Source organism: Columba livia, chromosome W (genome assembly GCF_036013475.1).
Source record: "Columba livia isolate bColLiv1 breed racing homer chromosome W, bColLiv1.pat.W.v2, whole genome shotgun sequence".
Classification (NCBI taxonomy): domain Eukaryota; kingdom Metazoa; phylum Chordata; class Aves; order Columbiformes; family Columbidae; genus Columba; species Columba livia.
Window position 1 is genome coordinate 8,150,544 of NC_088641.1, and position 13,427 is coordinate 8,163,970.

General features: G+C 33.3%; 1 protein-coding gene across 8 annotated transcripts in view; it reads left to right on the top strand.

Annotated features, from left to right (window-relative positions):
• Positions 1-7,204, top strand: part of LOC135577087 (transportin-1-like) — a 111,410-nt gene extending 104,206 nt beyond the window's left edge. For all 8 annotated transcript variants that reach the window (XM_065044780.1, XM_065044783.1, XM_065044781.1 and 5 more), the window contains 3 exons: positions 1,095-1,169; positions 3,910-4,052; positions 5,586-7,204. In XM_065044780.1, coding sequence (XP_064900852.1) covers positions 1,095-1,169; positions 3,910-4,017 — 183 coding nt within the window. In that variant the 3' untranslated portion in view covers positions 4,018-4,052; positions 5,586-7,204. The remainder of the gene's footprint in view (positions 1-1,094; positions 1,170-3,909; positions 4,053-5,585) is intronic.
• The last annotated feature ends 6,223 nt before the right edge of the window (positions 7,205-13,427 follow it).

Sequence of the window (13,427 nt, forward strand, 5' to 3'; positions counted from 1 at the left end):
AACTTTGGTAGGGAAGATTCTGTTTCAACTTGGGATGTATTGCTTAGTCAATATGACAAGGAAGATGTATCTTTTTAAAATAAATGGTACATCTAAAGAATAGAATATGACTTGCTCTTTAGTCTCCACAGATTCAAAGTAAAGCTCTACAAATGTAATATTTTATAAAAGGAAAATGAAGATGAATTTCCTTCTCCTCTGCCTGAAATCCTCCCTGAAACACAATAATTGAACCTCTGTCTTGTTTTTTTTTTTTGTTTTTTGAATTTTTCAGTTCATTTCACTTATCCCTTATTTTGTCCTTAACATTTCCCTCTTCTGCTGTCCATTTGTTCTTTCACACAGCTTTAAGGGAAGGAGTAATTAAGGACTCTCTTCATTATCCCAGATCTCCTCCTATGTAGTTGTTATCCTCAGTTCCTGTCCAAAAACATATGCATTATCAACTTAATCATTAAGACTGATGTTTTAATGGTGTAGTAGGAGGTAATGCATGACAGCAGATGAACTAAGCATAGGGATTTTGGGGTGGCTTTAGTTTTGAACCTGTATGATAAACATTTTGCATATCCATTGAAAACACGAGAGTGAGTTGCGAGTGTGGTCTTGAGTTTGTCAATTGTTATTAAGATGATCAGTTCTCAAACTCCGTATGTGTACTGAAACAATTAGTTAGACAAGTGTGGTGTGGGAGGGGAGAAAGTGAGAAGGTGTTGGTTTGTTGTTGGGTTTTGGTTTTTTTGGGGTTTTTTTGTTTTTTTTTGGGGGGGGGGGGGTTGTTTGTTTGGGTTTTTTGTTTTGTTTTGGGTTTGTTTTTGGTTTGGTGGTGTTTGTTTTTTTTTTAACTGTGGTTTTATTGCATCAAAAACCTGATTAAACAAAGCTATTCCTACACTCAGCTATTTCTATTTCTATATACTTAAGCATACAATAACTTACCATTATTGTCTGAATTAACTAGAAAATAAAGACACAAAACCAAAAGCAGTTGTGAATTAAGATCAAATACCCTGCATAGTTCTTAGAGCAAACAGCAGACATTTTCAGGCCTATAAATTGAGGTTTCTAATCTATGTGATTGTTTAATCTTATAGGACTTTATCTTTTTTTGTGATGCTGTTGCATCATGGATTAGCCCAAAAGATGATCTCCGGGACATGTTCTGTAAGGTAATGTTTCTAGTATGACAATATATCTGAACTGTGGTGATTTTGGATCCTGTTTCTTTCTTGCTTTCTGTTTCCACTATTAGCACTTACTGTATTTGTGGTCATGACAAAACATCAGAAATCTAATTTTTTTTTTACCTATATTTTCTTACGTGCTTTCGGGTTATTCCAAAATTCTTTTTAACAGTGTTGAAAAGCTCACTTGAGATCAAAGCTCAAAGAGCTTTTCATAACGTCCAGCCTACTACGTTTTAACTGCATTTGGAAGAACAGGGGGTTTTATACCACATATAAGACTTTTTTTTTTTCTTCCTAGAAAATGAGATCTGTGAGATTCAAGATTCCCCCCCCCAAAGATGCCTACTTTTTTTTTGAGAAATATCTAGAAAATTGCAAATGAAAAATCTTCTAGTGGTATCCTGATCTGTTTATCTTGCTTCAGCTGAAAATAAGCTTTTGGTATTGCTTAACCCTCCTCAGAATCCCTCTTGGATAACCAAGTCTTCAAGAAAGTATTGTACAGTGATAGGCAAGAATTCATCCCTAGACAAAGTGTCAATAGAATTTAAGCAAAAGGACTGTTTGCCTTGTGTAAAATAAACAAAACAAAACATCTAGAAGGTAATATATTGTGTTTTGGCACTAGTGTCTTTGGTTAAAAACCAGAACAAAATAAACATTTCATTTTCATGAACAGGTTTTGTTCAGTAGTGTGGCTCCCCTCATATGTTGTGAAGTGAAATCAGTTTTTAGGAAGGATGTATATAAAAAGTTAATGATCTTCTTAAAGCTAAAACGGAACATATTTCTAAGTGTGTACTTGGATCATGGGTCAGTATTGGCATTTTCTCTTCAAGTAATGCCAAGTGTGCACATCAGAATGTAAGCTAGAACTTTTGAATCCCATCTTGGGGAGCAAGGACAAAAATCTCGCTGTCCTAGTTAGGAGGCCATTTATCTGAGAGGCTTCGAAAGAACATCAGGGTCAGGAAATGCATGGCTGTGAATATTCTAGCATCAGCAGAAGGAAACAGCAAATACAAGCTTAAAAGAAAGTCCAGGATGCCATCTGTGATGATTGTCCAAAGCAGTTTCAGTATATGTTTCTGTCTTGGTCCTTCAGCATTCAATACTTGCTTCTATAAGCTATGCTCCTCTTTTTCAGATTCTTTCCAGGATATCCATGTGGGATCTAATGCATTCAAACTAGACACAATCTTTCTTGGTCACTTGGCATAAGGACAACCTTGTTTTTTAAAGTGTATTCTGTTGTGCTTTTTGCCATGCAAGAAAGGAGACAAAGTTTTCTTCAATTGATGGCATGCAAATTTTTTAGATTACTTCCTCATTGGAGTGAGTTTTTATGCTATCTGAATACATTACTGTAGTCCAGTTACATGTTTTCCAACAATAATTATGCTTTTTAGGAACAATGGAAAAAAACTGTGTAGTCCCATGAGGTCTTTCTCTTGTTAGTGGATTGTCCAGTGTTTGGTTTTTGGGGTGGGTTGGTTTGTTTGTTGTTTTTGGAGCACTAGAGCTGAGAGAGAAAATACCCCTTCCAAGAGCACAGGTAGATGAGCTGCCAGTGTTGAGATCTGATACATAACCTAAGAATTGTATCATGTTTTATAGAAGCAAGAAATCTGAAGACTGTAGCTGAAGCTCACTTGCTAAAGCTGTACTGGAAGAAGTGTTCCTTTTGTTGTACCTGTACATTCTTAGATTTTTTTCAGTAGTTTCTTGGTAGCTGGCTAATCAGGTTCTTTGGGTTAGGAAAGAGGTGAATCTGCCTATGGAAGGTCTCCTTCAGGGAGAAAAGCAGTAAATTAACTGGTGACACTGTAATGTTATTATTGCTACATGCTGTTTAAGAACAGCTCTGTTTAAAAAAGTTGTGTTGAGAGTGAACTCAGTACCATGAGCTTTAACTCTGACATCATTGCCTTTTTTGTGAGGATGTTTTCATAACAGACTGTTCCACAATCCAGTATCCTTGAGTTTAAAAAACAAAAACAAACAAAACCCAAAACTTTAGAAACTCCCTGCATTATTTTCTATTAGGAGGAGGCATTTAATCTGCTTTTGTTCTTTTGTATGTTTGTCTTTTAACCTGCTGTATTCAAGCTAAAATACTAAGACCTTTTTATATTTTATATTTTTTTTTTCTCTTCCCCTCTTATGCTGGCTGTGGATCCCTGTTCTTTCAAAACACAGAAGACTTTAATAGCTTCCTTTTTAGTAATAGTTGTCTACAGGTTCCATGGAAAAAACACAGCTCTCACAGGATGCTTTTGTGATTACTAGAAATTGACAGGCATTCATTCTGTCAAATGCTGGCGGTGGTTCTGGCTCAGCTTTCCTCCCAGAAAATATTATATGTATAAAAAGTAAATGTATAAACAGTTTATAAACATATAAACTGTGTCAACTGACAAAATATTTAGCATTCTGAAATGTCCTAACTCTATGTTGTAAGTCACCATAGTCATTAAAAATACATGCACACACATATGTATATTTATATTTAATAGAATATGGTTTTTTTCTTTTAAGAAGGACATTACTAGACTTCCTTTGTTTGTTAGTAACATTTAAATATTAAACTGGGGAATTACAATGGACAGATGCACAATCCAGCAGTTTGTGGCTTGCTGCATATGTTGCTGGTAAATAATGATCATGTATCTGCTGTTTAATGATTATCATGACTTCCCCCCCGCTCCCATCTCATTTGTAGATTCTTCATGGATTTAAAAATCAAGTTGGGGATGAGAATTGGAGGCGTTTCTCTGACCAGTTTCCTCTTCCCTTAAAAGAGCGCCTTGCAGCTTATTATGGAGTTTAACCTTATGCACTGTAGCTGCAGTCCCATAATTAGAGGTAAGCACACAAATCTTCCTTGCTAAACAGAGCTGTATAACAGACTTCTTTCCTGTTTACATTATATGAAACACAATTAATTCACTAGACTAAAATTTTTCAGATAAACTGGAACAGATATCTTTTCTTCCTATAAGAAGAAAAAAAAATATGATAGTGTACCTAAATGATAGCAAAAGCAGTTGTCTGATTCTGTTCTTTTATTTTTACAGAGAGATGGATTGTACGATATGCACAGCAGTTTATCAAGATAAGGTGTAACAAAGTCCCTGTTCAGGTTTAATAAGCAAAATGATTATTATAATCCTCAAGCCATCATACTAAAGTCACAGGCTCCCTTATGAATTAGTAGATGGTGAATGTGATCTAAGCAGGAATATTTCCCTAGGATAGGAAAGCAAGTTTGTTAAGACACTTTAGCCATGAGAAGTTAAATACATTCCTAACCACATACTAGATGATCTTTGCATTGAATAAAGGATATTATGCTAATCTGTAACTTCTGACTGTTGTCAGTCAGTCAGCTTGATGTTTTGGGGAGGCTGATGTGTTTATTATTGCCATGTTACACTTGATGCACCAATTCAGAATTGTTACAATTCAGTCTGGAGAATGATTCAACTTCAGCAAAGAAGAGTGATTGTGCATTCTAGAACACTTGTGTTATTATACCACCTTACTTTGTACGCTGTTTGTGAACACTGTATAAAGTGAAGTTCCTGCATGTAGTGTGATACTGTGAAGAGATAATTATACTACCCAAAAAAGAGGGCAAATTAAGTTTATTCATTTAGTCTTTATATAAATTTGATACTTGCTCTAGAATTTTTCTACTTTTATGGGAGTGAATCATGCAATTTTGTTTTATTGATGGACAATTATTTAAAACTCAGTCTAAGATTTGTCAGTCGGTGACATACAAAATTGTTTGAATTACATTTTTTACCTGAACAATGGATTAAAAATAAACCCATTTTTACATATTTACATATTTATAAATGAGGGAATTTTAGTTCTGAAATAGGTGGGTTTTTTCATCATAAAGAAGAGGAATCCAATGTGGCAAAATTGTCAATTATTCTCAGTTTGTACTGAGGAGACACTATGGCTATCTTGTTTAATCCACCTAAAAGTGAAATTGTTAGGTCAGTAGAAGATATGTTTAATATTCTTTCTCAATGTCATAACTGCCTCATAATCTTGTACTAAAAAGGCAAAAGCCTGTTAGAATATATAGGATCATTTTTATCTTAAATCTAAGCTTAGCCACAATAATGGAACTGCCAGTGTAGCTTTAAAGTATACAGTGTTGTTTCATGAATAATAAATTATCTGGTATAAATGGGCTCTTTTCTTAAATGGACTCTTTTCTTAAATGGACTTAAAAGGGAAAATCTAGGCATAAATTCATTTTTAAGTTAAAGGTTGGCACCTACTACTTAAAAAAGGAAAAAAAGCTCTTTGTTTATGCACTGATCTGTTAGTTAAGTTTTAAGGTAAGATTTAACTATAACTCTGTCTTTTCTTTTACAGGTCCTTCAGTCTGGGAGACCATGAGGGAGCCTCTGCACCCAGGGAAAAAGTTACCCTTTACTGGGGGGAAGGGTAAACCAGTAGGGAATACAGTACAATCCCAACCCTACTGGGAGGGGCGGGAGGGAGGTGTTGCCATCACTGTATTAAGTCTATGTTGGGAAATGTTTTAACATCTGAAGCCTTTGTGGGTGGAAATCTGTCTCTGATTACAACTCTGAACTGGATGTGAAGAAGAAGAAAAAATCTGTTAACAAACCAGCACATTCTGGACTATTGTGGGGAATTGTACCAAAATAAGAAGAACCATATTATTGAACCATAGGAATACGTAAAGAGGAAAAACTATTTTGTTCACAATAAAGGAAACCTAAGAATGGGGTCACAAACAGCAAAAGGCTTTCTTTTTTTTCTTTTTTTTTTTTTTTTTTTGAAGTAAGGGTTTTCTACATTATTTCATCCTGCCTGATGGGATTCTTAGGTAATTTGCATGTTAATGAATAACTACACAAATAAAGTTAGTACAGTTAAAATTCAGCTTGTGTCTGTATTAGGAGTAGGCACCTGCAGTGTACAATATAGAAACCCTGTCGTAAATTAATAAAGGTTAACTTGGACAAAGTGAAACAACTTGCAAGCTGCCAAACGAGTCACTCCTTTCATTTTTGGGGTAAGGGGAGACACTTCAAAGGAAAGATTGACATCTTAATTTTTATATTTAAAATAAAGTAGCTGACATGATTTGGTTATTGTACTTAATTAGATTTAATTTCTAGAGTAAGGCATTATTCTTAATGTGCAGTTTAAGGTTCAGTTATGCATTCTGGCTCATAGTGGGAAAGTAGCATGCTTGCATCACATAGAGTGAAATTGGTATACATTTACCTATGTTGTGCCAGTCTTGTGTTGCAGTTTACCAGTTCAATATAGCCCTGCATTTAAAATTACTTTTCTGAGATTCTGTGGATCTTATTTTTATTAAGAATATAGGTATAAAGTACTGTAGTTAACAATTAGGCCTTGAAATACCTTTTTAGGATCTGTTAAGGTTAAGATTGATATTGTATTGTGTGTAACCTGCACAATGTGGAAAGCTGATATAACTGTGCAAAATATTTGTCTCTGTGCTGTCAGTGTGATGTGCTTTCTGCGTGGTTATATAGTAGTGATTTTAGCAGAATCTCTAAAATTGAGTTACATGGTAAGACCTGTTAAAGGCTACATAAATGTTAGTTGTCATGTAAAGACAATTGTAGAAGTTGATGACATGATTACTATATTTGTGTTTATTCCACTCAACATACTACCTTTTATGTTTTCTTTTTGTTCACAGCATGATCTTAGAGATGTTTAAGTTAATGGATGTAATGCAGGGTATCTACAATGTATCAGCACATGTTGGTGGCCCTTTGTGATGTAGTTAAGTGCGCAAGCATGCAAGTTTAAAGCTACGGAGTGAAAGTTGGTTTGGATCTTCATTTCATTAGTTTAGCTTTTCTGTTGATGTTTTATTTTGGGGTTGTGTGTCTTTTTTGGTTTAGTTTGTTTTTTGTTTGTTTGTTTTTTCTCTCTACTTACATGTATTCCCATGAATAAATCCTTGTTAAGTTAACCCTTTACTTTTATTTCCATGTGTATTTTCTTATGTACTGTGAATGTGAAATCCTAACTGGTACACTTGATCTTGTGTTCATCTGGAAATGGGAAGTCTTTATTAGTTTAGATTGCCTAAAGAGTATCCCATGGTGATAAAGGAAAATTGAGAGATTTTTAACTCTGCTGGTCAGAGGTGAAGCTATACCTTTCCATTTTTCAAGTGCTGCATAATTAACCTGCAAAACAAAACTAAGCCATAACAGCCTTTTTACAGATTTAGTTTCTCACAGATTTAGGTTTTCACCTTTGCATTGCAAAATTGGATATTGGATAACAGTTTGGGGTTTTTCTTTGGTGTTTTGTGGTCTATTTGGTTGGGGGTTTTGTGTGGTTTTGTTGGTTTTTTTTTTGTAGTTGTTTTTGTTTTTAAATATTTGCTGCTCTTTGCATGGTTCTGTTCTTTGAGTGTTGAATGATTTAGCCATTGCACTGAAGTTTGAGCTGTATGAGTGTGGACTTATAAATGCTGTTTAAAGAATTTGGGTTTTTTTTTAAACCATGATAGCATGCACATTTTAAATGTGTCCTGTTCCCCCACCTCCCCTTTTTTTTTTTTTTTTGGCTTTGCAAATTTGAATGGATTATGCCTGAAGAATAGTTTGGACATGTACTGTATGAAGTACATTCAGTAATGCTAGTACATAGTATTTATTCAATTTGGTCAAAATTGCATGTGATATCTCGCTTTCAAATTACATTGCTTTGGTAGCAAATACAAAATTCCTTCTTAACTAATAATGCTGAAGTAAATTAGTAATACTTTTATTCACTAAAAGCACTTTAAAAACAAATTCCGGAAGAAGAAGAAAATAAACTTTAAAAATTAGCAAGGTGGGATATTATTTTTTATGCAAACTTTAATTTCTAGCGTTTTTGAACATTAGGGAAGAGTTTAAGAGAAATTATATTAAAAAAATTGTAGAATAGAAAACCTACCCAAATAATACTGTACCATTACATCTAGAATCTGAGGTTAACTAAACTTTTTAAATTCCAGAAAGCCTCTTTAACAAAATAAAACCACTCCACCTCAGATTAGCTTAGGTTGCCACTTTTGTACATAGTATTTTAACAGGTATTTGTGCAGATATGAACTAATCTAGTATAAGAGCAAGGAAAATAATTAAGGCAGAAATAAACAGTACTGACAAAATAGTCTTTTGTATCAGTAAGTTCTCTCATGGTATGTTTTTAAAGCAAATACACCATATTCCTAATGCATAATATAGTGCAGAGATTTGCAGAAGCCATTTAGGGTTTAATCTGAGGTAAGAAAAGTTCTGAATCAGCATTAACAGTTATAATTCAATTATTGCATCATGGGATATATAAAAAAGCATTTAAATTCTCGTGGTGTAGTCTTGACAATTCTTGAATGTTGACCGAATGTTTATACCAGTAGAATTGTGAGTTTGTTACATTCCAGTGTTTCTGCCTCTTGGCATTCTAAAAGCATGGCTTCATTTGCTCCTTACACACTGAATAAAATGCTGTTAGTCTGCTAAACTACAGAAATAGCTGCTGCTAAGTAATGGTGTAGATTTTCTACTTGAATATTTTTGTTGTAGGAACCTCAGGAGCTCAGCATTTACTGTTTTTATATATGCCTTTTTTCTGTTTTGAGTTTCCCTTTTTGAAGGATTCAGAGAGTGAAGAAAAGCTGCTGATCAACCTAAGTTGGTAACAGAAAGGGTATTTAAAATCCTTATAAAATGCATCTTTTTGGCAGTTCTAAATTGCTGTTAAATTAGAAGTTCAATAGTAAATTTTTTTTCATTACACATTCAGGAAACTGCTACTTTCATTTAGCAAAAAATATTAGAATAGTTCATTATTTTAAGCAGTGCAAGCAAAACTAATCAATTTTGTATTTTTTTTTTCCAAAGCTTATTTTCTAAATCAGTGAATATGTATATATTGGAATTGTAATAAGCTAATTCTTATGCTTTAGTTTTTTGCTCGTTAAAGCTGGTACTCATAAGATCAGTTTTGAAAGAATGGGTTTAAAATATATACAAATTATAATTTTAAAAAGTTATGAAGTAGCATAAATTTTGTAAATAACAATATTGATACACTGTGATTTTTTTTTTTAGGACTTTTATGTTAGCATCAATCTTAATTACTTAAACTGCATATATTTTATAATAGTGAAATGTATATTTTAAAGCTTCAAGTGGCTTTCCTCAAGTGAAACTCATTGCTACTTAGAAATATTCAAATACTAGCTTTATCTCAGGTGAATACTCTTGTACCCTTTTTGTTTAGAATACATGCTTATAAAAACGTGTCTTAACTATATCAGTTTATGTATTTCATATTAGGCAGCTCTTCTGTCTTAAATTTACTCTAACCCTCTACTGTTGGACAATAATGACTTTTGCTTCACCTATTTTATTCATATTGAATGTATTAACAGATAAAGGTGCAAAAACATTCTTCCCTTGAGGAGAATGCATCCATATTCAAAGAACTGAAATATTTCCTGAAAAGTGCTTTAAATGTAACATTGTATTGGAAATCTTCTGTTTCAGATTTCGTCAAGGAAAGAACTTGAAACTTAACACTAATTGCTTCAATACTCTCTCTTTCATGAGCATAAATGCATAAAGCTTCTATGTAGGGTCTAAAGAGTAATTTTTTATCTTAGATAAAGGTTAAGCTCTACAGTGAAATGACTGCTATAAATTGCAAAACAAAGTGCAGTTATTTCAGACAGATTCTGATGTAGTTTGCATACATATTTGTGAGCTATTATGCAAGTATTTCCAGTGACCTCATCTTAAGTAAATAAAGCTTGATCGGTAGCTGTGTATTTCACTCACCTATGCATTCACCAGGATGACTTGCATCCATCAGTCTACTGAGTATTTTTCCCCAAAGAAACTTTTTTTTGTCTGCTGCTGATGCTTGCTCTTTGTGCTTACTGGTTGGAGCAAGCCAGTTTTAGATAATTAGTTTAAATGGGAAACTCTGAGGTGAGTACTCTTGTTGCTTGCCTTGTAGAGTATATTCTGGTAAAATAATTATACTTACTTGAATGTATTTATGTGAGGGAAATTAAAATGGCTCTATATAATATGAATCCCTGTGTGGTATTACTGTATACATTTAAAGTAAGCCAAATCCACATCTCAAAGAATTCAGCGCTTATAGTATAGTATCACTTTTCTATAAGCTGGTTCTATTGTGCTACTTTTGCCTTAGGTATCTAATTCCTCACTTTACATGAGCAACAAAACTGAGAAGGCCTGGGCGATTTTTGTGGGGATAGTGATTAAAAACTGTTGAAATCTCCAGTGCAATACTATCTTTTATGGGAAGAGATAGGTAGCTATGTATGTCTGACTTACTAAACATTTATAAATTTTTTAATTGGATGCAGTATATAAAATAGTTTAAAATGAAAGATGACTGATCTTTCTGCTGACAACTTAGGTTGTATGAGTTTTACTTGAAAGCTTTAAAACTGATGTTTCTGTATCCGCCACGATGTTGGAATGTTGGAATGTTTCCTTCAAACATATCCTCCTGCAACCTCTCAACCTGTACTAAATTGAGTAATATTTCTTGAAGTCTGCCTATTTGCTAACAGAACTTCATTTGAAATAGAATATGGTTTTAATTTTTGATAAGCTGCTGAATTTTAAAGTTTTTGGGGCCACCAAATATTTTGGATCATGCAGAGAATTTATATTGTACTGTAGTAATTTTGTATTTACATTTGTATGATGTGACATAATAGATGTGAATGTTAATCACTGCTTGACTATATTAATAAAGTTGTTTAAATATAGATGTTGCATTCCAATTTTTAATGAAAGATGAAAATGTTATGTTCAGTTTGTGTTTTGCCTGACTTATTGGGACACTCTTCTGGTTCACATGTAAATTCTGGGGTCTCTTGAATAAGGAGGATTTTCATTTTATCTGAATGAAAATGATCTTTGGATAAGTTAAGGTCAAGGTTAAGTTTAGATGTTTCATGCTGCTTGGGAGTAGATAAACCTCCTGAACTGAAATTAATGTTTGTTGGGTGATATTGGTAACTGCTCTATTACTGAGAAATGTTACATTGACTATATTTTTGGTTTGAAACAGCCTATGCTTGCTAAATCTGACCAAATGGGGGGGGGGGGGGAATAATTCTCATTACTACAGAATAAAAATAGGAGTAAACTAAAAATTAATGAAAATTATTCAAGACCTTGAAACAAATTTTGCAGTGGTCTTAGTCTAATTTTATCTAGCTTTTGTGAGGTGATAATACAAACTGTTTAAAGGTCTGTTCAACTTATATAACTTCCTGATACAGGATTCAGTTGGCCAATAACATATAGACAATCTAAACAATTACATATGTCTAGCACAGGTAGCTTCTGTATTGTAATGATTAAATTCAATAAAATTAATTGTCATGATATAACTACTAAGTAAATTCATAATAAAATTTATAGTAGAAATTAATTGCTGCATACCTGGCTGAAAGTTTGCTTAACTAAGGACAGATTTCTGCCTCTGGAAAGAGGACAAGGCCATGGAATAGCTGTTGACAGCAGTGTAGGTGTGTAGAGACCAAGATGATTAGAAGAGAGATCAGTTCCTGTTGGCTATAAGACGAGTACACCAGTGACTGGAGGTGGGGTAGTTTTGTTGTTGTCTTCTTTCAAATCACCCTCCCCACTCCCATTGTGTTGTGGGGTACTTGTGATAGAGCATGCTGCTGTCAGTGGGAGACTTGAACAAAACATCTGACTTTATTGACTCAAGAGCCTTATCTTAAGCTATGGCTTCTAATTTTTGAGTCTGAGGTTAATTACTACTTGTATATACAAATGAGATGAGTGGATTAAGTACTAGTATCTTAAATAAGTGAAATGAATATTATGACTAAGTTTGTGGTCAGATTGCAACAGTGCAAAGGATTGTCTTTTCAATATGTCATGCTTTTACTTTTTCTTAAAAACAAAACAAAAAAACTTTTGCATCTCGTTTAAAGATGTGCTGGAATGAAAAATAAAGCATTTCAATTGGAATATTGTGTGCATAAAATAATTTCTTATGTATGTTAAATGCTTACAGAATACATATTGGTAGCTTTTGTTTTCTGGAATGACTCATAATTAAACATACTGATTATATAAAGTATAAATATGTAAAATGCACTTATTTCAGAGGCATTTGGCCTTGTTTTGCATAAAATGAACAATATATACCATTGAAAGCTCCCAAAAGACACCCAAATATTAATCTGATTAATAGCAGGCTTAAAATGAAGTGTTTTTCCAATAATCAGTCTACTTCTTAAGGAAAAAGATGCAATTATGCTGCACATTTATTAACACATGTATAAGTGATGGAATATAAGGATTTACTTTTGAATCACACAGTTTTTCAGGGTTCTTCATTACACTAATTATTTTTTTGTCAGACTTTCATTTGAATCAGAAAAGTAAAAACTGAGGTGTTTATTTTGTAGCTTCAGGTATAAACCATTTTTATAATACCTTAATTTATATTTAAAATATGAAAATAAAACTGCTGACAGTGTTATGCTGACAGTCTTATCCTTTTTTCTTATTGCCCTTTGGCAAAATGGATAGTCATAAGTTTCTTCTATTAAACATACAGAGGATGGGTTTACAGCATACAGGTTCATTTGGATGCATAACTACTACAGTATTACTATCACAGATATAAATATTTTTAGTTGTCCATTATTTCTCTCTGTTCCCCCAGCGCTTAATACAAATGCCAAACAGAATTGTGTTTATCTGATAAAGTACTGTACACAATGACAAGCAACGTAATTTGCCATGTTTTTACCTTGAAATGATTGTGAAGGAATGCCCTATATGTAGGACATGTTTATTTTGCAGTTATCTTTCAGATTTACATTCATGTTGACTTCTTCAGGGGATTCTGTGACTTGCAATTATAAAAACTGAAGGGTTTCCTTAGTTTGAAAACTCAAACAGTAAATTAGACCATAAAAAAATTGAAAAAGAGGGTTTTGATTTAACAGCAACAACAACAAAAAAAGCAAGCTGTTTTACAATTAAATTCCAAAGTAGTCTTTTTCTTCCCAGAACTGCATCTTGACACAAGGCATCTTTCAGTGCCTTCCTTTAACTTGATTATATCTCAAAAGGAAATGTTGAGTCATCTTGCATATTAATTTTTTTC